The 27,975-nt window shown below is 33.1% G+C and overlaps 1 protein-coding gene across 1 annotated transcript in view; it reads right to left on the bottom strand.

Annotated features, from left to right (window-relative positions):
- The window catches only part of LOC129224288 (uncharacterized), a 79,504-nt gene that overhangs the window by 28,648 nt on the left and 22,881 nt on the right, over window positions 1-27,975 (bottom strand). The window contains exon 4 of the mRNA XM_054858718.1: window positions 12,215-12,310. Within this exon, the coding sequence (XP_054714693.1) occupies window positions 12,215-12,310 (96 nt within the window). The remainder of the gene's footprint in view (window positions 1-12,214; window positions 12,311-27,975) is intronic.

Here is a 27,975-nt window from a genome sequence, read left to right on the forward strand (position 1 = left end):
AACTATTAATGTATCTTGCATGCATGAAGTTTGTAACATTTTCAGAAACAACCCTTTTGATGTTTGTGGTGTAACAAATAAAAGTATAGATTAAAAGAAAAATACTAATTACAAATGCATTTTATATAAAATTTGCATTAGACGCATATGTGACTGCCCTCTCCCTGCAATATCCAGCTCTATTTTTCCTTGAAATCTGATTGAAATAATATGATTCCAGATATATTGGGGGAGGGAAATCTTGAGAGTCGAAATACTAATATTTATTATTAACTCTTAAGTCCACTTTGGGTGTCATCTCCCAGATGTGCGCCCGGGTGGACCACACATCTGGGTCTCCTACACTCTGTACGCTCAAAGTAAAAAAATTTTTGCTTACTTTTTATCAATGCATGTATTATAGACGGTACAACAAAAATTTTATATGACACTATTTTCACCTCATCATAATAATACATTATGTTTTGCTTCGTTGGTGTATTGTAACAGAGTAAATAGAATAGTTGATTTTATTTATATTTTATTTCTATTATCATAAATTATTACTTTACTCCACTTAGTATTAATTTTTGAGCATTACATTAATTTGTACTTTCATTTTATATTTGCAAAAAATATATCTTTTAAGTATTTTTTACAGTTTATGCATTAAATGTAAAACTAAGAATTGTAGGAAAGGAAAACAAGTAATAATACCAGAGTTGTTGTAGTTTTGTTTTGGTTTTGTTACACTAATAGCACATTAAAAGAAAAAAGAGTTTTTTTTTTGCATAAATATTTAAAAATAAATAAATATATAATATTAACTAAAAGCAAATATCGTATTTTCCTTCGGATTATCTGTTAACAAGGTTGGTAACTTCTTTAGTTATTTTTTTTTCTCTTGTCATTTAAATATTCTAGCGTAAAAATTTCTATACGCTATGCATCATTTTAATGGTAAATAATCGATCTCAGTAAATCTTAAGTAATCAAGCAAATTAGGTAGTAAATGTTTTGGTTGAAATATGCTTTTTGGACTGTTTTGAAATATAAAAGACTGAAAAATAATGATAATTGAAAAAATAAAAAAGAAGGCACTTGGATTTTTTCTCCATGTACTTTTCGAAAAACGTAGTTGATCGGCCTTGTATATTTATGTACCTAATAGGAAGGCATTGATTTAAAAAAAAATAAATAAAGAAAGAAAGAAAAACTATTCAGAAAACTTGCATTACCTTAAAAAATATATAAGTTTCTAAATATTTTAAATCTATAATTTATTTATAAAACTTTGCTAGTTACTCTGCATCAATTAGATTTTACTCTTTGCAATAACATATGTAAAATTTATGAAATCATTTGGGAAGAAACAAAGTTTTTCAAAAAATAAAACATTTTTTGATTAAAAAATATGTGGTTTTTTCTAAACCAGTTGGTTTAAATCAAACAACCCTGTCTGGTTGAAAAGTAAAATTAATGAAGTGTAGATTATATGCTTGAGCAGATTATCTGTGACTTTTCTTTTCTCAATGCCAATGCATTGAACTTCAATTTGCAGCAGGATTCACCAATATGACTCTTTCGCTGACTGCAAGATTGTTTATTGTACATAGCTTGAATTTTCCTCTTACGTGATTCAGGCTGTGGAAAATAAACAACCATACAGTCAAGGAAGAAGCCTCCATTTGCACAAGATTCGATTGTTTATTCCTTTGTCTTAAGTAATTAGCACATTATAGTCATGATTTCTAGCATAAATCATTTTTTTAGATTATTTTTTATTCACCTGAAAAGTTATTTCTTTAGTTACTAAAATTGTATGTTTTATCTAAACAATTTCCCCTTTTCTTAACATTGTATTATCCGCAGACACGAAGATTTTTTTTCAGGCCAATTTTAGACCTGAGGATTCTACGCAACTGCAGATAATACTGTACTTTGACATTATTTTTTTAAGAAGCATATTGCAACCGAATATATTGTATAAAAATAGCAAGCATTTCAACTATATTTTCAATGAATTTCATGATTAAAAAATTTTGCTAGAAATAAAAATATATAAATTAAATTTTTTTTTAAAAACCCATCGCTTTCGAAAAGGCTATAGGAGATGCTGAAAGGCCATTTCCCAGAATTTGAATGTTGCGGACTCTACATTTCACAATGTTTAAAAATCGATATTTATAAATATATAAAAATTAATTATATTTTTACTAATCTAGAAACCCTACTAATACACAAACTAGAGATAAAATGAAGTGCTATCTATTTATCCCAGTGAAATCTATTTATCCCATCTTATCAATCCTTTTTTTTTTCTTTTTAAACACTGATACACTACTACAAATAGTAAGAATACAAAAAGTTAATTTTTAAAGTGAAAAGTTGAAAGATGAAAAAAACGTCATATACATGGTGAAATGCTGTATGCTGCGGGCTCTATAAATTTTACCAATTGACTTGTGTCCAAAATTTTTTCATTTAATTTTTTTTAAAAGAAAAAAATAATTCAAGATTTAGAGATACATTTGTTTTACAAGGGTGGGGGGTGGGGAAAATTAAAGGTTTAGGTTTATTATTATTTTTTTTACAAGAAAAAGTATTTAAAGTCCTTCAATAAGGTCTGCCATTTCTTTACTTTAAGCAAAAAATCATCCAGAGTCGATGGGTGCTGGATCCCCCCCAGGAAGTTTCATTAAGTATTCTGTAACAGGAATTGTTTCCTTTTCTGTGTGTGCGTTTATTTTTATTATTTTTATTTTATCTACCAACCCTACCAGCTAAAACACAAGTTTGATTAAAATAGAATTCCTTAAATCTTCATAAATTATTTCTCCTGCCCACCATTGGTCATTAATCAGGACAGCAATTCACTTGCGTTTTTGAAGAGACTGCTTGTGATGTGATAAAATAAAGGTCAAGATTTACGGTCGCCACTCGCCACGTGGCGACTCAGTTTTCAAAATTGGCGACCCCAAAAAATCTCTACAGTCGCCAACTTTTTTTTGGGGGGGGGGGGGGTATTTTTATTTTAGATCCCAAGAAAAGAATTCCACACCAGATGCCTCAGTACAATAAGGATTCACCGATAGAGACCGTACTCCGACTGAATGTTGTTTATTTTACAAAGCTTGCATGTCCTTTCTCACTGCCTGCCTGAATGTTGGTTATTTTACGTTGCTTGAATGTTCCTCTTACGCGATTCAGGCAATGTAAAATAAGCAAAAATACAGTGAATTAGAAATAGTCCCAGTCAATAGGTAGAAAAAAAACGGCTCACCTTACAAGAAATGGGGTCAAAGATTTTTTTTTTTTAATTTGTATATACTAGTGCTAATATGAAAAAACCAAGTTATCCAACACGAAAAACGTCGGGGAGAAGTTTTGGGGGCCGAAAACCCCCAAAAATTTGTGACTTTTAGGCGGTATTTCCAAAACATCTCAAAAATGGTTAAAATTAGAGAAAAACTTCGAATGTAAATGTTGAAGAGGATTAAATTTCCTTCAACTTTTGTCATTACAAACATTTTTGTAGCATGAAAAGCAAGCGAGTTACAACTTCTTGAAAGTCACACTTTTTCTGAACCTCTCAGCAAAGTTCGTAAAGGCGCATCGGATAACGAAGGAAAAAAGGAGAAACACCGACTGCCTGACCTTGGAAATGATTTGTCTTTCGCAGCTGAGGGTAAATCAGCCTCTGTTTCCTTTAACATAAACATAACACCCCCATTCTATCCCTTTTTTTTCTCCAAATGCGATGTATCGACTCAATAGCAACGCGTATTGGTCATTTCAGAGTTCGAGCAAGAGTATGTTTTATCAATTTGTGTGTTCTGTATTACAAATTTTTTTTGTAGAAATGATTACGCCTGACCAAGATGTTTTTTTTTTTTAATTTGCAAAAATCAGTTTGAATGAATAATAGAAAATCTTCAGAGATGCAGTACAAAACGTCAAAATGAGGATCATCAGTGATTTTTGAAGGACTTAAAAGAAGTAATAATTCACAACTGCCTGTCACAAATGCTATATCAATGAGCAATCAATCTCTTCCTTCGAAGTAATGGTTTAACCTAACTTGGTAAGCTAAATTCCCCCAAGAAAGATTTCTGGCAAATTATAACAACAAAAATCGTCTTATCCAACATCTTAAGACGTATTTCAAAGAGGGTGACATTGAAGCCAGGCAGGTTCAAGAAGATGCCGACTTACTGTTCTTTCAAAAGTGAAGGAAACTGAAAAGATTGTTATAGCGGGTGAGGATATGGATCTGTTGGTGCTGATGACAGTTTTAGGACAGCCTTTCAGCAACTTGTTCTTTTTAAAACCTGGAAAAAGGGAATACTTGTGATTTGTTTTTTTTCCCCACTAAATCCCTTAAGTTTGACCCCAGCAATATTCTTTTTTATCTATGCGTTTAGCGGGTGTGATACGACATCGGCAATCTTCGGCCAAGGCAAAATTAAGTTGTGCAACATAGTCAAAAAAATTCCTGAAATTTCGGAAGATATTGAAGTATTTATGGATCCAATCAGTCATCATGATGCCGTAGCTGCAGCTGGAGAAAATATTTTGAAAATATTATACGCAGGTGACGTAAGGTACTTGAACCTATCTTTGGATACTTTGCGATTTAATCTTTTTATAAAACCAGTATACAGAGCCAAAATAGATTTTGCAGTGTGCAAAAAAAAAGAAAAAAATGCTGGATGTTATCATTCATATTGGTGCAACCAGCAAATTCTAAGTTGGTTGGGCAACATAATTGATCTAGGGAAATGGGGTTGGGAACACAGAAGGCAAGGTCTACTGCCTGTTGATTTGAAAAGTGATTCAGCTCCTCAGACTCTTTTGAAGATTGTATCTTATTGTACCTGCAAGAAAAATTGTACTAGAGCCTGTTCTTGTTGCAAGGTGGGTTTGAAATGCTCCAGCATGTGCAAACACTGCAGTGGCATAAATTGTGAAAATGTTGCACAAATTTCATCTTTGGATGAGACTGCAGAAGATGATTTGTCTTAGGAGCTTTTGGAATCACAACAACAAGGAGATGAACAATTCAAGGACCACAGATTCTTTCTACCCCCTACAGATTCTGAACAAGGAGAACCTGGGCCTTCTAAACGGCTTCGAAGAAGATAAACAACGTATTTTGTTGTCTTTTCTCTATTTGCTTTAAGGTCGAATGAATCTCCCTGTAATTTAGATGCACTTATTAAACTTCTACAGTTCGATTTTCATTTTGAAAGGTAATTCTTTTGGGTTTTTCATGCCTTAAAAAGTCAGTTTCTGCAGAATATTTTCAAAGTGTTCATTACACATTACTATTGTACCTTCATTTGTGCATTATTGTGTCTATTGTTTGCTTATTAGCACCCTAATATTTATTAATTTACATTTATATTCAGTTATCTCATTTTCGCTTGTAATAGTTAGAAAAGATGGTACGAATTATGTGCTTTCAATGAATGTGTAGATTATGTAATTAAATTACAAACTGAAATATAAATCAAATAATATTGGAATCTGATGAAGACTACCTCTATCAGATCCGAAATATTAGTTCATGAGCGGTGGGGGGAGGCTTTATTATTATTATTGTATCAACATAGGATGTATGATTGTATTGTTTGTTTGCTTATTAGCAGAGCCTGATTACCGCACAGGCCTACTAGGCGTGGGCCTGAGGCCTCCTCTTCCTAAGGGGCCCCAAATTACTTAAAGAATTATGCATAGCATTACAACTATACAAAAAATACACACATTTTTAAAATAATAGTCTTCAGGGGCCTCAAAATTATTATGGGCCTTGGGCCTCACTTTTAGTTAGTCGGGCTCTGATTATTAGCTGCAAAATATTTATTCCTACACATTAATATTTAAAGATCGCATTTTTCTTTGTAATAATTAGACTAGAATGTACGAATTATATGCCACAAATGAATGTACGAGGCGTGTTTTTAAAGTAAGTTCCTTTTTTATATAAAAAAGGAACGAGTACAGATAGAGCTAAGTAATTTAGTGCACAAAAATCTACCACCCTTACGCTATTTTTCGACATTGCTCCCGTGATTTTCCAAGCATTTGTCATAGCGTGGTACAGGTTTTTGTATACCTATTCGTACAAAGTTACCGCCCGTTTAGTCAACCATGAGGACTCTTACAGGGCTTTGGCTGGGGCGTTTTTGAACATCCTCTGGTCTGCCCTCACCTCGCTCGCAGCATCTTTCATTTGTTTCGGCATCTAAAGTCTTTCCAAGGTGGTCTGTGGCACAACAGCAATAATGAGCTCAGAGAACATGTTATCCCATGGCTGACTACACAGGCGGCAATTTTCTATGAATAGGTATACAAAAACCTGTACCACGCTATGACAAATGTTTGGAAAATCACGGGAGCAATGTCAAAAAATAGCGTAAGGATGGTAGATTTTTGTGCAATAAATTTCTTTGCTCTATCTGTACTCGTTCTTTTTTTATATCAAAACGGAACTTACTTTAAAAATACGCCTTGTATATAATGTGTAGTCCAGTTACGAACTGCAATGTATCATCTGTTATTGGAGTCTGATGAAGATTACCCCTGTCAGACCGGAAATGTTAGTCCGCGAGCAGTGAAGAAGGAGCAGGAAACTCAAACTGTCGATAAACTCTTTGAAACTTAAGTTTCTATTCGAGTTCTAATAATTGTGACGCTTTGTTTTCGGTGTGAATGCTTTTTTTTGCGGAGTGGAGGAAAACTGCCTATTTTCAAAGAGCTATAGCAAGTTTGTTATTTGTGCTACAAAAAAGTTGTAAATACGAAAGTTGTAGGAAATTTAATGTTCTTTAAACTTTGTATTTGATATTTTTTCCTAAGTTGAACCATTTCGGAGATATTTTGGAAAAAACAAAAAAAGTCATAAATTTTTGAGGTTTTTCGGCCCCCAAAAGTTCTTCCGGGGTCTTTCGTGTTGGATAACTTGGTTTTCCCATGTCGGCATCAATATGTACAAATTAAAAAAAAAAAATCTTTGACCCCATTTTTTGTAAGGTAAAACGTATCTATTGACTGGACTAAAAGCCATTTGCACAAGATCAGAGCGTTTGCTCCTTTGTCTTGACTCTGTTTTTCAAGTAATTAGCGTACTATAATCATGATTTCAAGAAGAAATCATTATATTTTAGATTATATTTTAGATAAATTTTGATTATGCCTTCAAAGTAATTACCTTTTCACGTTTTTAGTTTAGTTGCTCAAATGGTATATTAAATTCAAACTTTATTTTTTTCCATCGTATTATACACCTGGGATTATACGAAGCTTTTTTTTTTCTTCAGGCCCATTTTAGAACCTGCAGATTATAGGCCGCCCGCCGATAATACACAGGAAAATGTGGTTATTAAATTACAGGGTTCATACGCTCCAGGAAAACTTGGAATTGTCTGGGAAAAGTCAGGAAAATTTCAAATTTTGCACCCAAAAAATTTTTTCCCGGGGAATTTTGAACCTTGAGTTCTAATCTTCGTTTTTATCGATGTTTCCTGAAAAAAAAAAAGTAAAAAGTTTTGAGGCAAAATGACGCTGGCAATAAAATAAAAAACGCGAACCAAAAAAAAACTTCCGTGGACGCCATTTTTGCCCCTCAATAGTTCCAAAGAAAAAATTTCCTAGGGTGAACAGGAATTATGCACAAATTTAACGGGAGAAGAACATTTTCCTTCTTCTAAAGCACAAGCCTGCGGACGGTAGGGTCAATTGAGAAAATCGTTTTTTAATCTAAAAGTCTTTTCAGCTACGAATGAAACGTAGTCGCCATGTTCGGTCATTCATAAGATGGAAGTAGACACGATGCTTAAATGCCTAAGATTCCAAAAACAAAGCAGAATTGGATGTTTTCTGTAACTGTAAACTAATGAAAACAATGCAAAATGTGCTGCAAGTTGTTTTTTTTTTTTTTTTAATTTTAAATATGTAATTTTCTTGAGAAAGGAAAATTTTTGTTCTTAAAACTTAATCTTATCCTCATTGCCTTAAATGCAAATGTGCTAAAAACTTTTCAACTAAAGTGTAGTTTCATGAAGATTTATTATTTTTAAATTGTTTTCATGCTACAAATTCAAAAAATTATTTCTTAATTTTTGTCGTAGCCGCCATATTCGGTCATTCCAAAGATGGCATTACACAAAACCTTTCAAGTGCCTAAGTTTCCGAAAATAGCATTGGATATTTATTGCAATGCAAACTATTGATAACAACGCAAAATGTGCCCTTTTTTCCGGGTAATTCGTAATTATTTTCTGGAAAAATGCAAAATTTTATCTCCAGAATTTTTTTTTATTCTAATTGATTTAGACGCTTATGTGCTAAAAACTGACTATTTTGTCTTATAATTGTAGTTTTTTAAGGATAAATTATTATTTGTAACTACTTTTATGCTACAAATTCAAAAATCTACTCATTATCTTAAATTTTTTACTTAGTCGCCATATTTGGTCATTTGCGAGATGGAAATAGACAAAAATTTACAAAAACATAATTAGATGTCTATCTCAATGTCTATTGAAAGCAATGTTTATTGAAAGTAAATGTGCAAAAAAAGAAAATTTTTAATTTTAATGCAAGCATCCTTTATATGCAAAAGGAAAAAAAACTGATTATTGGCATTGGCTTATGATTGACGGATGTTCGACTTTTAATAGAATGCATTGTATGGTATACCCATCGATGCAACAAGTTAATCATATTTATACTGAAAAATAGCTTTGTACTTTGCTCAATATGTTTTGTGTTACATACTAATAGGAAAATAAAAAGAATCGTAAACCAAAAGCGGAGAAGGATTGCTGCTGATTACAGCAAAACGCTAATATGCATGACATGTGGCATCAGAGAAACGTTAAAATAAGTTGAAAGTACATTGTTTTTAACAAATAGTTAACAAATGAAAACAATTTTTAACGAAATGTTTTTTTTTTTTTTTTAAACTTGTGACAGAATTTTTTTTTTTTAAAACCAAGTTTTTTTTTTTTTTTTTTTACACAAGTGGAAAAGTTTCAGTTCTTACACATTGCTACTTTGAACAATTTTGACTATTTTGAAAATATTGTTACTTAAATTTAATTTTGAGTGAAGCGAGTAACCTGGAATTTTCTAAAAAAATAACCTGGAAAAGTAAGGGAATTTTTTTTAACCAAAAGTGTATGAACCCTGTACTTTTTTCAAATTCTTTTTCTAAAACAGTTTTATGTTTTGCTTTAAATCTTGTTCTGAAAGTATGAAAATATTATGCACATTTTGGCTCTTTAAAAAAACACACCATTATATATGTTTTTTTACATAAATCCTCGAAGGTCGTTCCGATCCTATTTAATTCCCAATTAACTCAAACAGTCTTTATCCTGAAAATCGTCAAAATAGGAAAAAAAATTAATTAATTTAAAACTTAAAAAGGCAACTTGTTTTTGACTGCACAAAGCCCCCCGTACCCTGTTTTATCATTCCTTTGCCATAGTCAAAGTTCCATGTTTTCCCATAAATCCTGTATATCATTATAAATCCAACATCATTAAAAAAAGAAATAAAAAAATATATTTCTATAAACTATATCTTAAATTTCTGCTGTGACGTGGGCAGTAATACTCGCGATCGATTAGGAATACGTTCCATTGAAAATCGTTTAAACAACGGGGGCTAGTTTCTATTTATTCGAATAACAGTTGTAATTTTTTAATCTTCAATTGCATCAGATTAAAATATAAGCCAAATAGCCAGTCCTTTGATTGTTTTCCCTTCATAGTCATCCTAACATGGCGACGCTGCGTATTGAACGTAGTCGCCATGTTTGGTCATACTCTTAGTTAAAATAATGCAAAAAGAATGATTTTTTTTTTTTTTTTGGAAATATATTCTTGGTAAATGCCAAATTGTATATTACTGGAGGAGGTCTGTAGTTAAATATTATTATGCCAAAAAATTTTTTTTCCACTGGGAGACCATGGTACTGAGTACACTAGTTTATTTTTGGCTTAATGATTTTTTTTTCTTATGAAACTTTAAAATGGGTGGAATGAACCATTTGCTTTAAGAGCTCCCAACCTTCACCCTATGCCTCTTATGTTTCCATGATTAATATAATTTATATTTCTTGTTAGCATTCCTTTAGCAACACTTTCATAATATTTGTTTCAAAAAATACAAGTTGAAATCCCCCTTCCCCCACCCCCATTCTTGTACTACAGCGCTTGTACCACCAAGCTTTTTGAGCCTAGTGGCCATTGGCCACTTGAAAATTTTCTGAACCTTGAGGTCTATGATAAAAGTATTTTTATTTTGATTAAACTCCTTATTTAGTAAAGACATATCAACTTGTTTTGAGTCAGTGATGGGGAGTTGACACAGCAAATCAATTTTTGCTCATGAATGCTAAAGTGGTGCATTTTTCTAGTTTGCCGAATGCCCTCACATTGGCTATATCTCTGCTCTGAGTGAGCTGAACTTGCAATTTTATCAATGCTTTCAGTGTTAACATATAATTTTGTTATTGACTTTGCTTCTGATCTAGCAATACTGAAAAACCCTTCAGCATCATTAGGAACATCTTTTCCTTGCATGGTGTGCGACCATACAACTCGCTTTACCTCGGCACCAATTCAATCCACTGGCCCCTTTCCATGTGCTGTGGGTAAGAAATCCCAAGGACCTGTGCAGTCATGATCTATACTATGCACTTTCAAATTCATTTTAAGAATAAATTTATTTTTAAACTGTCCCCCACATCAATCAGACCATCAATAAACATGTCTTATTGAAAATAATTTAGATTTTACATCTTCCAAAATTTCAGAGTTAAATGCAAAAATGGACTTTCAGTTGTGTTTTAAATTATATGAAATGACAACATAAGACATATGTTCAACCATGGCTCCACTTAATTCTTATAGGCCGTGACAATCGCAGACACTCATGGCAACAAAGAGGGCGCTACAGGGACCCCTGTTTCCATAAAGTTATCATTGATAGGTGGATGCAGGAGTTCCGTTCAGGGCCTCTTGCGGTCAAAATGGGCAACGCCCAATCAAAAATAAACAAATTTTGGAATGTTGACATTGATTGGTGGATGCATGAGCTGCATCGGTTTAACACAGAAAAGTCATAAATTGTCAAAGCCCGTTAAGTGTCAGCACCATCCTGTGGGGCCATGGTTCAACTCAGTGTCACTCTTAAAATATATTACAGCTGTATTACAGTTATTTGAAGTGGGGACCAATGGGCTTTCATGAGTTCACCTAGCTGTTTTAAAGTGTGGTTCTCTGCAAAATCTACTTGTATCAAAATATTATTGCTTTGCAGATTTTGCTTCAAATAATGCAAATTCCAATGCTGTTTTTTGACAGTGTATGAATGTCTAGCAAAATTGTGCGGTTGTCTTTTTTCAACCTTCAATGTCTAATGACAACTTTGCTTTGATCAAGTCTTTTTTTACTTTCTCATCTGTTAATTGTATCCACATTGATAGTATGAACATTCTGCTGAAAGAAACTATAAAAATGTCAAATTAAAGCAAAAAGAAAGTGAAAACAAAAAGTAAATTGAATGAAACACAAAAGTTAAGTGTAGAGTCCTGTATATTTTTGTTGAGTCCAGCACGCTTTTTAAATTGATATTGATGAGAAATTATTTAATTTATATGTTTTTTTTTTTTTTTTTTTTTTTTTTTTTTTTTTTTTTTTTTATCATTTTTGCACAACTATGTTTAATAGTGTATAAAATTAGAAAATCAAGATATTTATTGATGCGTATTTATTTGACATAAAAACAAAACTTTATATACTTTCTTCATGCTGGACTCTACTACTATATTTTTCTGAAATTAAAACACAAACAAATTTTCATATTTAAAACTGAAAAAGCACGTGAGGGACTAAATACTCTTTCCATTTTCCCATATCAAGCAAAAAATTTATTGGAATATGTTTCATTTGTCACATATTAAGATTTATTCCATTTTGAGCTGTTGTAGAGTCTGCAACATCAGTTTTACCAATTTTCCAATTAAGTACTGCATATGTCTATAAATAGCCAAGCAAATTCAAAACAACCAGCATATTCTCGTAATTTAAACATTTAACTTCAGATATATATTGAAAAAAAATTATTACCAATGAATTCTGTTGCGGAAACCTTTTGGACAAACTGCTGTGAAATGGCCCAGAAAGGGAAATGAAAGAAGTGAGATAAAAATTATACTCACAAACCAGCTTTCTTCTTATGTTTCTTGCCTGCCACATGTTCAAGATAAGTTGAGTGAGAAGTAAGCCTTATATTGCAAATTTCACAATATGTTTCACTGAGGAGAAAAAAAATCAAACTTGCAGTACTGAATGATAACATTAACTACTAAGAATATAAAACTTACTCAAGCATTAAAAAAAAAACTAAATTTACAATGAACTTTCACTTTAGTCTGGGCAAATCTAACCTGGCAGCATTGTGAAGATTAAGCAAATCCTAATCACAGTATTATGATCAGGGTTGCCAGACTTCCCGGATTTCAAGGGACAGTCCCGTATTTTGAATAATTGTCCCGCGTCCCGGGGAACTTCTATACGGGAGCCCAAAGTCCCGTATTCTAGCTGATAACAATTTTTTTACAGAACGAGACATTATTTTAAGGGGAAAAAATAAAGTGAAACAAAAAATGTGAAATAATGAGCTATAAGAAAATCATGGGGCAGCAAACACAAAAATCATCTTCCTTTTGATTTGGTTTGTATGTTTTTGTTTTGGCGGCAGACTATGAGGTACCAAATAGTCGCTTCTTCTTTGTTGCTCATTGACTAATGTTGGAAATATATCTATGCGCATGCGTCGTCAATTGCAATAAAAACGATGTCTGTACTTTGATGGGGGACATTTTGTGAGGTTTGGGGGGGGGAGAGAAAGGCTTTCAGCGTCAAAAAAATCATTTTATTTACGATTTTGTTTTTAAGAAAAGGTTTGGTTAAATTTATTAAAACCCTTTGTGCATTATTATGTATTGTTTTAAGAATATTCTATAACTTTTTGATCAAAAAATATCCATAGACAAGTCGGTGACAGGGCTTTACCCAGAGCACCTTTGGAGAAAGATGATTTGCAGTGTTTAGTGTATCTCAACTGACATTTATCTGAAATCAAATTCTATTTGAATTTAGTCAAAGTATTGATTAATCCTCCCCCTTATGTTCTCAGATCCTTTTTTGTTTGACTTTAAAATTTTTGGCGGCCATTTGAAATTGAAAGAGCTATTTTTCACAAAAAATTCCACTATTTTGTTAGTAAAAAAGCATTAAAAAAAATACTCAAAACTCAAAGTAGGAAGGACTTTTTTTTTGCAGAATGTGTATACAAAATTGATCCGTCAATTGGTTTTAAAATGGGAGCGAATACCGACTTTGAAAAAGTGGTTTTGAGAAAAACGTGTTTAAAGTTTTAGAAGCTAAAAGGCATTAATTCCAGCTCCGTAGAAGACAGTCCCTCTAGCAGCTTCGATTTCCTGAGCCTTTCCTTCTTTCATTATTTATTTATATTATATTTGACTAACCCCAAGCAAGCAGCACCGACATTCTGAGCGTCATCTGTAGCTGTCAGAACAGCTGCATTCTTCGGTAGCTGTCGGAGCTACAGTTTGAAGGAGCGGAGACTGAATACTTGATAACTTTGAGAATTTTGCTCGAAACGACTTGAAATTTTGGGAATATATTTTTGAAATGTTTAATTACAAGACAAAATAAAAAAGGAAAAATCACTTTTTTAATACTGCAACCCCCCCCCCCCCCCATGCTTTGTTACGATTGAATTTTTTAGATTTATCATGACTAGACATCTCAAAATCCCCCCCCCCCGTGTTTACTCTTAGAAGCCTGTCCTGTATTTACTGTTTTTAATTCTGGCAACCCTGATTATGATGCTGTCAGATTAGGTTTGCCTCAACTATAAGTTTGCAATGAACCAGCTCCCTCAAAGTCTTTTTGGGATATTTTTAGCACATTGAAATCAAATTTGAAGCCATAAAGTTCCCATCACAAACTTTTTTTTTAAAGGGTAAAATATTTTTTTGAAAGGTTAATTCAATGCTAAAAAAAGCATATTTTTAACTTTTTTATTTTGATAACACAGTTAGCATATATAGTTAGTTCTATAATTAATGCAATAATAAAGTGACGTGAAATTTGCATTAATTTTTATGAAGAAATAAGCAATTGACCGACTCTCTACAGACATTAAGAGTCACAGTGGCCCAGTGACCAATCACTCGATCATCTAAAATTTAAGAACCACAATCCCTCCCTCCCCGATTTTCCCAGACAAATTTAGAACTAATTAATAACATAGTAGGTCATATCAAGTATTTAAGAAATGAAAAGTAGTTTGAACTTTCTGAATACCTTAGACGTATTCAAATTCAAGTTTTAAAAGTAAAAATTTCCTTAACGGTACCATTTTATTCAAGTCAATTCATCAAATTCAAGTTTTAAAAGTAAAAATGTCCTTAATGGTACCATTTTATTGTAAGTAACAATTAACACCATCATGCTTCATAACTTCATAACTTTAATATTCTTAGATTTGACATCGTCAACTCTATGAATTTTTCAAAAAATATATCATAAAAAGACCCTCAATATGACTTTATGTGCAATAATAGTATAATGAAAATGATGATGAAATGCTACAGTGAAAATAAAACAATTTAGCATTTGTATGCATCAAAAAACACAGGGTGGCCACAGCAAGAGCAAAATCAGTTTCCCCGACTTTTCCCTGTCTGACAAAAATTTTCCCTGATTTTTCTTATAGCGTAATTTTACTCCTTCATAAGATCTATTTCAACTCCTCCTTGATGTTGCGATACACCTAGCTGTATCCAGTCCAGATCAAGATAAAATTTTAAACTGTCTGCAAACTGAAACATTTTTTTTTTAAATTTTCTGCAGAAAACCACTGTACTTCTCCAATAGCCAAATATATCTTGGAAGCGAGTAGAGTACCGCAAAAAACAAATTACAGTATGGGACCTCAAATCTGAAACAGTCAAGATTGGCTGGTTGGTTGGTTTATTTGATTTTTATAGCGCAAAAGCCCTTGACGGCTATACTGTGCCAAACGATAGTTTATTATGTACTATTTATTTTTCATTTAAGAAGAAGTCAAAAAAGTAAAAGCATATTTTGAAGCAAAATACATAAACCTTCAAGTACTATTACAGTGAAACCTGTGTAAGTTGACCACTCGCAGTGCACTACTTTAGTGGTCAACTTAAACAGGTGGTCAACTTACAGAGGTTGATTTATATGATAAGGGATAGTTCCGTGCCTGAAAAAAGCGGTCAACTTAGACAAGTTGTCAACTTACAAGGGCGGTCAACTTCACAGGTTTTACTGTATTAAAAAAGGACAGCCTTAAAAACATATAAAAGTTAAAAACATATAAGGAAAAATGGATGAATCAATATGTTGAAAAATAAGAAAAGGACAAAATCACATAATGTTGAGACAAACACTAAATTAAAAAGGAGAATCCAATCTCCTGGAGGAAGAAGTACAAATTGCGATGGGAAGGGTCCCCCAGATAGTCTTTGAAAGATGGATTAAAATCATTAAAATATTTAAAACGTATTTGATTGAAATTTAGGCAGTTACATAAAATATCAACACTGTCTGGTTTAAAACAGTCAAGACCGTGACTTTTCCGGATCTCGGAATTTTCTAGATTTTGGATTCTGAGTCAAAAAATAGTGAAAGTTCTTCTGACAAACAGTATTTCTCATGTTTTGCCTGGATCTGAAAAAAGTTTGCGCTAAATTTCATTCATTTTTTGTTCAATCAGAATGGAAGATACTTTATTATGCTAAAACAAAAGATAATTTACAGGGACGTTGTTCCGCGCATTTTTATTTTATTATTATCCAATGCGCTCTCGATAATTAATGAAGCATATTTTTACTGAAAATAATTATGAACTTAAGTTTAATAGGCTTTATATTATATACTTATGAGGGGAAAAAATGAATAATTGTTAACCCGAAGTGGATGTTAAAAGATCGCGGCACAATTACAGCCCAGAAAGCGTATAACACAAAACACATGGCATTGAAAACGCGTTCAAAAAAAAAAAAAAAAAAAAAAAGGTGAACTGGAAGTAGTGTGTTTTCAAGAAGTAACTGCCGAACTTTAACAATTTTGAACTTGGGGGGGGGGGGGGGACATGATTTCTGTTTTTAAGTATAGTAAAGGGAAACAGTTTCGGATTTCGGGTCTTCCGGATTTCAGGATTCCGAAATTGAGGCCTCATACTGTAATACATTAGAGCAATGGTTCTTAACTAAGTTTTGTTTCAAAAATTTCACTTTGCAAATAACAAGACAAAAATAATTCTTGACATAGCTTGACGTCCAAGCAAAAAAAAGACTATTTTCGGACATTTCATGAGAAAAATTAATTAAAAATTTATTTCTCATTTATTTTACATATTTATAAACACAGAAGTGAAACACTAACCAGAGATATTTGTGTATTTAAACTTAAATAATTGAAACAAAAATAAAATTTAGGCAGCGATTCAGCATTGAAATATTTAACACTCTAATGTAAGCTTCTCATGAAATTACGTTTAAATCCTTTTTAATTTAATGAATTGAGAAAAATAAAAACAAATTTTTTTTCGCTTGCTAACAAGGCATAGTAAATATCAAAAATGCAAAAAAATTTAATTCACATACCGGATGCAGAGATCGCGATTTCCAAAATGAAGGCGTTTTTTAACGCCAGTTAACTGTTTTTAACAGCCAGCTGAAGTATAAATTGTTTTGAAATTGCATTTTAAAGCTCTACTATACACATATTACTAATTACTATCGACAAAACACATTGAAAAAAGTGCGTTCAAAATATTTTAAGCGCTCAGAAGTGCCCATGCATTACCGTAAATGTCAAACTTAAAAACGATTAATTATTCATCCGTGGTAATCAAGGTAGAAAATATTCATCAAAAAGCATGTTTAAAAGAACAAAAAAATTACCGTATATTCTCCCATATATCTCTATCCTAATCCCCTAAATAAATAATCAACAAAAAAACTAATCATGGAGACGAATATGAAAAAAATCATGTGCGCGAAATCGAAACCTTTCACATAATATGTAATGAAATAAGGAAGTGCATTAAAAAAAGGGGGGGGGGGGCAGTCAGAACATTAGCAAAAATCTTAATCGTGAAAACAAACCATGTACCCCCCTCCCCCCAAATGCAAAAACGAAACCTTTTCATGCAAGCTAGCACACTCTAGTTAATTGTTAACAATAATTCCTGTTTAATGCTCTAAAAGTAATTGTTTTGCATCCTCTTTTTAAAATAATTCACACTAATGCAATTACCTACAATACAAAGAAGAAAAAAAGAAAAGAAATGCGCACAACTCTAATACTTAAAACTTACAAACGTACGCCTCTCGTACGTTCAAAAAAAAAAAGCAATTGGCAAAATGCTAAACAATAAAGCTGTACAAAAATAATGGAATTTCTTAGCTTGAAATTTTATGAGAGCAGTACTTTCTCTTGTCCGGTAGTACTTGTACTTAATTCTCCTTCAAAATACGTTTCGCTCAGCTTGCTGCTTTCCCTATTGTTTTTTTTTTTCTCCCCTCATTTTGCTTTGAAAAACTAACCTTTGGCGTCACCATTGGCGGCATCACTTGACTTGAATTATGATCCGTTTGGGGAAAGCAGCGTTTCCCCCACGCTACAGACAAAGAGAAGAGTTTGTTTTTATCCCCCTCCATTCCCCCTCTCCTTTCGGTGCGTCGAGTTGTTTATGAAGGACACTAGACTTCAGCCAGTTATCACGTTTTTGGCGCTGCAAAATTGCCGCTTAGCTTCGAAAGAAAAAAAAAACAGCTGAGGATTTTCCCTGATCCTTTCTGGAATTCCCTGATTTTTCCCAAATTTTCAAATTTCCTCATAATTTCCGATTTTTCCGGTCTGTGGCCCCACCCTGAAACATCTTTTTCTCCTTTAAATAAAAATATCTTTATCAAAAATATTAGCATATTCCTATTCAGGATGATACGAGTTATTTTCACACAATCAATATTACATTTAAAATCGAAAACGAAATGCAGATGCAAAAGATTGACATAAAACTATGTCAGCTCTTTAAAATCGCGAATGAGTCTTCCAAGTGAAGATGTTGAAGCATATAAAAATAAGAATAGATATTGTTCTATTTAAACAACACTAAACGAAATTCTTTAAGATTTTTGTCAATTACTTGAAATTACACTTACTTGAAACAGTAACATTATCAATTTTTTTTTTGGTCATAAACTTAATTTTTTTAATTGAAAATTGTATGATACTAATTACCTTTACACACAAGCTAACTACAAGGCAATAACAACAACGTTTATCAAACAAGAGTGGACAAAAAACGAAGATTATCCTGTAATAACGAATCGACTTTTCAATATTCATCATAATCTTGTCATTTCTGCCGAATTTTCGATCGCTAAATGGATAAAAAATTTGCCAAAAACTTGAATAATAAATCTGTTAAAAAAAATAAGACAAACCAAAGAGCCTTGCCTACTTCCCAAGTTAAGCAAATGAATGTGCAAAAAGGAACTAAGGTAATAATTTTTAAATTCAGAACAGAAAATTATCTGCAGCAACTGTGCATATCACTGTGTTTTCCAATACTGTTATAAAATACTTCACTATTTTCGCATAAAAATCGTAACACGACCGGCGAAGCCAAAATCAAGTGAAAAAAAAAACGGAAATTGCATTTACCCCAACAATGTCTTTGTTTTGAGACGCAACCATTAGTCGGGGAGCTACGGGGGAAGAAACTGCAAATTGTGATAAAATTATGAAACTCGGCATGCGTGTAGACCAGTGTTGCCAGATTGGGGGAAATTTCCCCATTTTGGGGAAATCTGGTGCTTTATGGGGAAACTTTGGGGAAATGGGTTTTGAGGGGAATTCTTTGGGGAAAATTTTTTCCTTGGGAAAAACCTGGGGGGAAAAAAAAAAACCTCGGGAAAAAGATTTTTTTTCGTATTTAAATTCGCGTCCAGAAGTAGTGGGAACATTGTTTGTATCAAACAGCGTTGGGTTAGCTTTGCTCAACTTTATGGAATTCGCATTTCGCATTATATGGAATATTATGCTATGGAATGGGCCGTGGTAGCCCGATCGGTAGAGTGTCAGATTTCGGGGCCGGAGGGTCCTGAGTTCGAACCTCGATGGTCGAAGACCCACCGTCATCATTAAAGGGCTCGTGGTCTCAATGTCCTCCAAGTGAAACGATACTTCTGGGGGTGCTAGTACCAGGTAGCTATTAGCTCCTGGACTAGTTCTAAATTCTCATTAACTGTTCGATCCGGTGATGGTGCTCCCATCTATCGGTATATAAAATAATGGAGGCAAGGCACTTAGTATGTAGTCCTCGACATAAATACAGTTGTAGGCAGTTGTGACTCTGAATAGGAATAGAAATGCTATGGAATTCGCATTAATGTTCTGCGTGAGTAACTAGTTGATACGTGAAACAGGTAAAAATAAGTGTGATGAAGAGTGTTCTTGGATAAATATATACAAAAGTCATAGTTTAAATGTACATACAGAAGCAGAGTAGTAAATGCGAGTAGAAAAAAATTTTTGGTTATTTCTTATCTCTCGGCCAAGCACTTGTATTTATGACTAGTGGCACTCGCACGGCTTTGCCCGTAGTAGAAAATTGAAAGGTCTTTTGGTCCCCCTGTATATTTACAAATAATGCATGATGAATATCTCGCCAATTGGCTTGCCCAAGTTACGGTTCCACGTTATGATAACTTGGTAATTTACTCGTCCATCTTATGATAATTTTCCTCGGGAAAATGTTCTTAAAATTGGAATAGAAAAAGAACAAAATCAAATTTTCAAAAAATCGCTTAGAGGTGCACACCCCCATGCTACAAACTATTTTGTTGCCAAATTCCATGAAAATCAGCCGAACGGTCTTGGCGCTATATGCGCGTTAGAGATCCTGACAGATAGAAAAAGATCCGGACAGAGAGACTTTCAGCTTTATTATTAGTAAAGATAAAGAAAGATAAAGTAGACAAAAAAAAAAGCGAAAATGTGAAGAAAAAAAAAAGTTGGGGAATTTTATAAGAAAATTTGGCTATTTGGGGAAAAAAAAAATTTTCAAGAGACAAAAATATTAGAGGAAGTCGATTCATTTTATGAAAATATTAGTGGAAAAATAATTTTTGCATTTGGGGAATTTTGGTAGAAAACATCCGCTTTTTGGGGAACAGTTGGAAGGGAATTGGGGAAATCTGGATTTGATCATCTGGCAACACTGGTGTAGACATTGTATAAACAAAAATTTTAGGAAGGGGAGGCATTCCAAAATCCCCCCAAACGCCCCTGGTGGCCATTTTTGGTCCAAAACCAAAAACGGCGATTCTTTTTAAAATCATTGGTTTTGTCATTCCATGGATGTTTATTGCATTTTTTACTATTTAAAACTCAAAAATGTCTGATTTCAGAAATAACGTCACAAAAAGTGGTTTTTAAAAAAAAAAATCGATATTTTTAAATTGTGAATTCCCTGAAATGAATTTTTCCCCCCATAACAGAATTACAGGTTTCTGAATTTGAAGATACATTAGATACATTACATTAGTGTTACATCAAAGTAGGGTTCCAGTTATCCGAACTTTAATTGAAACTCAGAGCCGGCCTTAGCAGATGCGGGGCCCGATTTGAGAGATCTGACGGGGCCCTAAACAGATCGGTGATACAAATTCGAGGTGCCGACCGATTTTTCTGATTCGGGCAAGGATTCGAAACTGCCCCAATTGTCCGTCTTCCTTCAAATTTCTACATCACATTTAATTTTTTTTTTAATTTTTTTATTATTATTATTAAAGAAAAGAATGAATGAATGACCACAAAAATAAGTGTAAATTTTAAGAACGTAAAATAGCTCTGAGAATATTTATGCTCAATCATATGCGTTTGGTACACGAGAAAAGGGGGGGGTGAAAAGAAGTGTGGGGGTTAGGGAATGGCGCCTCGGCTGCTGATTTCTTGATTCTTTTTTGAGCAATCACGATTGCTTATTGTTCTCATTTGACTGTTTTGGGCGTGCTATCATTTTATTTTCCCACCGCCACCCTCCGCACCATCACCGAGAGCTCTTCTTGGGTAATTTTTCGAAATTGAAGTTTAAAAACAGCAGTTTTGGTACGGATATAAGGGTTTGGGGGGGGGGGCGTTAGAGGTCAGATAAACCATCCACGGTCCCCGGAAGAGTCTTCAAAGCCGACGTCTAAAATCGCAAATTTGGACAATTCTGTGTAAAATGAAGGGAAAGGAGTAAGGCGGAGGTTCCCTGCCTACCGAATTATTTTTAAAATTTAAAATAAGTTTAGATTAATTTTGGTAATGATAGGAAATTAAGGGTTCCTCTAAAAAAAAAATTCCGGAATTTTAGTCCCAAGGTGATGTTGATGAAAATGGAGATGAAAGGAATTTGGTGATCTCCTATCGAGGGATTTAAGGCGCAATTTTAGACTATTGTTGGTGACGTTAGGGCATTCAGTGACTCTTCGAAAATTTTTCCATATTGAAGTGTTAAAAACTCAATTTTATGCTCTGTTTGAAAACGATGGAGGAAAAGGGAAGAGATTCTTCCCTTATTTTTTTTTTTGAAATTCAAATCAGTTTTATGCTATCCAAGAGAAAGAAGGGTTCGAGGGTTCTCTTGTAGTAGTATTTTCTAAAACGAAAATTTTAAGCTATTGTGCTGATTCTAAAGAAAGGGGTCATTAGTTAGGAAAAAGGTTTCAGATACCTTTATCAGAAAATATTTTGAAATTTAAATCTTAAAAGCACTATTTTAGGCTGCCTTTGCGGCAGGGGCGTGCACGGGGGGAGGGGGAGCAATAGATGGGGCATCTGTTGTCCCGGGCACGAGCCTGAAGGAGATCCAATATTTTTTAAACTAGGGGTGAAATTTGGGGGTAAACAATATAAAAGGGAGGCCGGGAAAAGTCATTTGTGACGGCCCAAAATTTCTGTGCTTTGGAGACGTTAGAGGAGAAGAAAGGGAGGAGGGTGGTGAAACTTATGAATTTTCCTTCCTTGGAAATCCTTTAAAATTGAAACTGAATGATGTACTTTTAGTCAGTTTTTTTGTGATAAAGTTGAGGTAAGGAGTAGCCTCCTCCTGAATTTTTTGAAATTGAATTTTAAAAACGCATCTTCAGTCACGTTAGGAGATATGTCAGGATTTGGTGGATGCCCCAAGAAATTTTTAGGGCTTGAAGACTTAAAAACCTATTTCCAGGCAATATGTAGAAACGTTAGAAGATTAATGGCAATTTGCTTTATAGAATTGTTATGGAGACGTTTTATGCTGATAAAAGCACACAGTATTTGAAGTATCTTTTGCTTGCTTATTTTTCAGAATTGCACCTACGTTAGTGTTAATTGTGTATTAAAAAAATTGTCATTACTGCTGAGTTTTAAGATTTTTTATCAACACAAATGAAGAAAGTAAAAAAATAATAAAAGTAAATATATAAATGAAATAAATTAAAAAGATTGCTTTGGAGATTCCTGAAATTTCGGAATCTCCAGGGGTAAATTTCCGCATTGCCAATGTGATAGTAAGATCCTGGGATAGGGGCCCGTATTAATTGCTGATAATCCTTAAAAATTTATACTTTGGTTCCCCACTACCTAGTTCCTTTCTCTTGACCGAAAGTTATAGGGTACAGCGGGTATGGCCTTAGATATGGATTTTAAAATGTTCAATCGGCTATATGTTTTTTTTTCTTCGGGAAATTTATCTGATACTACTACTAGTTTCAGATAGGTTTCTAGGGACAGATATTTGCTTACTTTAATAGGGATGCTAAAAGTCTCAGGGAATCCCCCCTACTCCCATAATCACACTGAAAGTAGCTCCATACCCCCAGCTTAAATATCAGTTAAGTATATTATAATTATTATCAGTTAAGTTCATTTGAACTTTTTATTTTCTTGTTTATTTTTGCAAGTGGAAATTTTTTTTTTTTAGAGCAGGGCCTCTGCTGGCGCGGGGCCCCATTGGGCTCTTTTGCTCTAATCGGCTTAAGGCCGGCTCTGCCTGAACTGTCCGATTATCCGGTCATGATGCCCCTCGTTTTAAATGACTGAGCATGCATAATTGAAACTATTTTCAAAGGGTATGATAGAATAAGAACTTGAAGAAAAAAGGGAGAAATTAATTTCAAGACAACATAATTCTAATAGAAAGAAATTTAAAGTTGAATTTTAAATTTCTGTTTATTATTATGATTACTATTGTTGCTGTTGTTTATTCTCCGTCATCCAATTGATCATCAGTAAGCTTTTTCTCATTTTATATTAAAAAAAAAAAACATATATATAAACAAATTCAAGTTTTGGAGCACCATATTAAAACTGATGCTTTTAAAATTAAAGTTTATTAGATCATAGATTTCAACCAACTTTAGTATCTTTACTGAAACTTTGAAGGAGTTGATTTTGTGTGTGTGTGTGTGTTTTTTTTTTTTTTTTTTTTCATTTTATTGCTATACGCTATACATATACTTTGGTAACTATGCTGGATGGTTACCAGTTTTGATTCAAAATCTTTTTCTTTAACCCACAAACCTTCCAGACGTACACGTTTGTTGTAAGAAAAGACAATGAACGTGTTTTCTGTAATTGGACCGGACCATGCTTAGCAAAACAATGCGATAGTGAAAGGAGATGGTGGGGATATTGGTCTTTCACAGATCCAACTGCGTTAAGAAGATGGATGTTGGCTGGTTTTCAAATTATCGATTTAATTACACAGTTTGAAAAAGTTACCTCTGCTGATTTAAAGAAACGCTGTATATGCGCAATGAAGAAATGTTAAGTTTCCAAAGCATGTTTTCAAGAAAGGTCTTGAAGAGAAATAGCTAAACATGAGAATCCATTTTTAGAGTCATCAAAAGAATTGTTCTCATTGGAGACGATTGTAGCAGTAGACGAAGAATATGTGGAGCAACTGATGAAGATTGGGCAAGTTGAGGAAACAAAACAGTGCAATAAATTTATAGAGAAAAGAGTTTTGACTCAAAAGACACTTTATGTTCACGGGTAGAAAAACAGTAACTTTTTAGCATTTCATTTTTTCCAGAAAAATCAGTAAGTCTGCTTTTTTACTGAAAAGATTAAAATCCGATACAGATCCGTTTTCAAAGCTTTTCATTATTTGCAATACCGTAAATTTGAACCTAGTTGAATTTCTCTTCAATGAAAATCAACCTCACCCTCCATCGATTTCAATAAATGGAGCTCTTTGAATGGGAAATAAGTCTGGTCAATTACATTCCTGCTCAATGAGTTAAATTATAGTATTTCTACTAATGAAAACAACTCGAGAAAAGAAGAAAACGAGTTAAGGTGGGATGATGAAGATGCAAATGATGAATGCTAATTTTAAAATAAGTGCAATGGAGATACATTGACGCCATTGTCTATGATGGTTCTTCCATCGTTCACATAAACCGACCTAGGACAGAAAATTTTTCAGTGGAGTATCTGCATTCTTTTCAGGATACAACAAGTAAGAATATAAAAGGAATAAGAGAAAGATATCATTTTAGAGAAAATGGTTTGCTTACTATGAACCAGTTCAGTTTCTACGAAACGCAGATAAGACAGAATTGTTTTCCATGATTGCACTAGCTGTATGATCTTATGTTTGCTCTTAATCATTTGATTTTCATCGAATAAGACATCTCTAGTGCCATAAAATCACGAGGAAGCTAATTTCTGGATCTTCGTTCATGTTTTGCATGCTGCAATAAGAGGACACATGAGCATATTCGTTGGAACTGTTGGCAACGATGCTTCCATCAGCAGTACAAGGGGATAAAGAAGATTTTGGAGCTGGAAAACACTTTCGACATATACTAGTCCAAGACTTAACGTATAAATTCGGTCAGCAAAAATCAGTTGTTCTAAGAGAATTCCATTCTCAGCGGAACTTTCATGGTTACCTCTTTTCTGGCAGATTGGAAAAAAGTGACGATGTGGAAATGATGAAAAGACTATCCTGATGTTATTGGTGTATTTTCACACACATATATATATATATATATATACATATATATATATCCTAACCTAAAAAAAATGCACACCTAATTAAAATTTTCAAATATGTTAGCGATTCATTAATCTTTGCTTCTTTTCGTCTGCATGCAACTTGCCGTCCGTAAATGAAGCTGGAAACTGTTTTTCCACCAGCGAACAGTGATCAATGAATAACTTACCACCCACAGCTGAAGCCCTAAGGCAAGTTATTTAGTGCTTATCAAGGTGGACATCAGTGGGGCAGTATGTCTAAAAATTTAGCCTTAACTTCAATTTATGATTGGGGTTTTACAGTAACTGATGAAAAGCACGTTCTTATTTGTTTGAGTTTGCTCAAGTTTCAAGTTCTTGCTGAAAGCGAATTTACGTTATGCAAGTGTAAAAAAAACTGCTCTCAAATAACTTGTGGGTGCTTCAAAAATGGACTTATCTAAACACCTATAAGTAAATATTGCAATGGAAAATGTTATGTACTTGTGTAAATTACTTGTAAATTCAAACGTTTTAAATTGCCTTCTATATAATCGTTGTATGCATCACTTAATCAGATTTGTATTGCAATTTAGTTGTAGTTTTTGTAACTGTGATATTTCAATAAAAACAATTTTATTAATAGTAAAAATATTGCTAGCTTTATTAACATAGCACTAAACTTCTTATTGTAGTAATAAAATATTTCTTCCTCTTACATCGTTTAAAACATAGAACAAACGCCTGAAATCGTCTAATGAGAAAAAACTTTAAATTTGTTTTAAAGCGTTTAGTCATAATAAAGATTAGAGTTCTGTAAAAACAACATCGGTGCCCCCTCCCTCTTATTTCAAGTGCAGATATGACTGATAAAACTGCAGAATGTGAGTGAAACTTCCAAAAAATTGCGCACTTCATTTCCAAGTGTTTGAAGGTTTTTTTTTTTAGATTAGAGTTTAGAGAATTTACAATTTGGTGTTAGATTCATTATGAATTGAATGCATTTGTATGAAATAGCACATTTCCTTATTAGAATTTAATCCATTCCTTGCCCCGGCCGATACAGGATCGGCCGCGCAGTTTGTGTTAAAACTGCCCTGGCCGATTCAGGCTCGTCGCAAGAAAATGGTTCCTAACTGCCTTCGACGAACCTGTGTCGTCACACTGTTTCTAGCAGTTTTTGCTTCGGCCGAATATGTGTCGGCGATCCTTCCAGGGGCAGAACCCTGTTATTGCGCTTCTCTGTTGGGTTCTGGTGCTTTTAGGGGAGCGGTAATCGAGCTCTTTTCCTTGGTCAAAAGGGATGTAACTTATAGTATTTCAAGAAACTGTTGTTGTAATTTATTTCATTTTACTAAGATATTAACCTTTCAAGTACTCTTGGATGGGACACGTATAATGCTTTAAACATTCAGGCAATACATTTTTATCTTTTCGTGGAACCTTTGTTTCTTAGTATTCTGGCATTTGAACTCATAATGAGCAAGTGTGAAAATGTTTCCTTGCTCATTTTACCAATATTTCTATGCTTGAATAAAGCAAAGAAACGGAAATATTTTTTTCTTGTTATCAAAGATCCACTGTCTTACACAAGCATCCTTAACTAAATGTTTCATAATCCTCAAATTTTATAATTTATTTTACGCAATAATATTTTTTAAATTCTCTTACATGTCTTAATTTTGTACGAGTATGTTTTTTTTAAATTATAATGTGTTTTCTACGCTTTTTATTTATTTGTATACTATTATTATTTTTTATTATTTATTTATTTTTTTGTTTATTTATTTTTAAACGATGATACTTTCAAACTTAAATTATAACTTTTTATATTCGCGGCACCCTTTGATGGATTTTTAGTGATACAGTTTTGAATATTTTTAATTTCACAAACAAAAAACTATGACGACCGCATTGACTATACGTAATAGTCGGCCATGAAAACAAAATAAAATATATACTACAGTACAAGTGATAATATCTTGAGTTCTTTTTGCTTTACTCATACAAAATGAAACATTCCTTTTCTCCCTTTCTTTTTCAGATTTTAATTATTGTTTAAAAATAGCTCCAATGTTTTAATTGCACCTTCTTTTATGAGATTTAAAAAATAGAAATAAAATATTTGGTTTTTTTTCAATAATCAAATTGCCTTATTAGTAAATAATCCTATGAAACAAATAAAATTTATCCAAGTATGTTTAAAAAAGAAAAACAATCCGACTCGATTTCATGCAAGATTTTCTTTTTTTTTTTCTTCTGAAGACATGTTCCCAAATACAAGCAGTAAAGCTTGCTTTGAAATTCCTTTCTAATTCAGACTGTTTTGTTGTAAGAAAATAATGTGGGAGGGTTGACCACAAGACACCAAGGGCTGGGTTGGTAAGGTTTTGGACACTACGGTAAAAACCATGGTTTTTACCGTCCTGTCCAAAACTGTCCAAAACTATGTTTTTAGAAAAATTGTATTTTGTGAAAAAACATTAAAAACAGAATAAAATGTATTAAAGTAAGGCTTTAGATTGGACATTTATTCAATAAGAACATTCAACTTATTTGTGCAGCTGATTTTAATCTAGTTACATAGAAGTTGAATTCTTGAAAACAATTTCAATTTGTGTGCATGAGTTTATTTTACTTTTTATTGATTTTTTTTTTTTTTTTTTTTTTGATAATACAGTAAGACCTGCAAAATTCACCACCTTTGCAAGTTGACCACCTGCCTAAGTTGACCGCTGATTTCAGGCACAGAATTAGATCTATATCATGTAATGCAACCTCTGTAAGTTGACCACCTGTTTAAATTGACCACTAAAGTAGTGCACCGCAAGTGGTCAATTTAGACAGGTTTCAC

Source organism: Uloborus diversus, chromosome 6 (assembly GCF_026930045.1).
Source record: "Uloborus diversus isolate 005 chromosome 6, Udiv.v.3.1, whole genome shotgun sequence".
NCBI classification, from domain to species: domain Eukaryota; kingdom Metazoa; phylum Arthropoda; class Arachnida; order Araneae; family Uloboridae; genus Uloborus; species Uloborus diversus.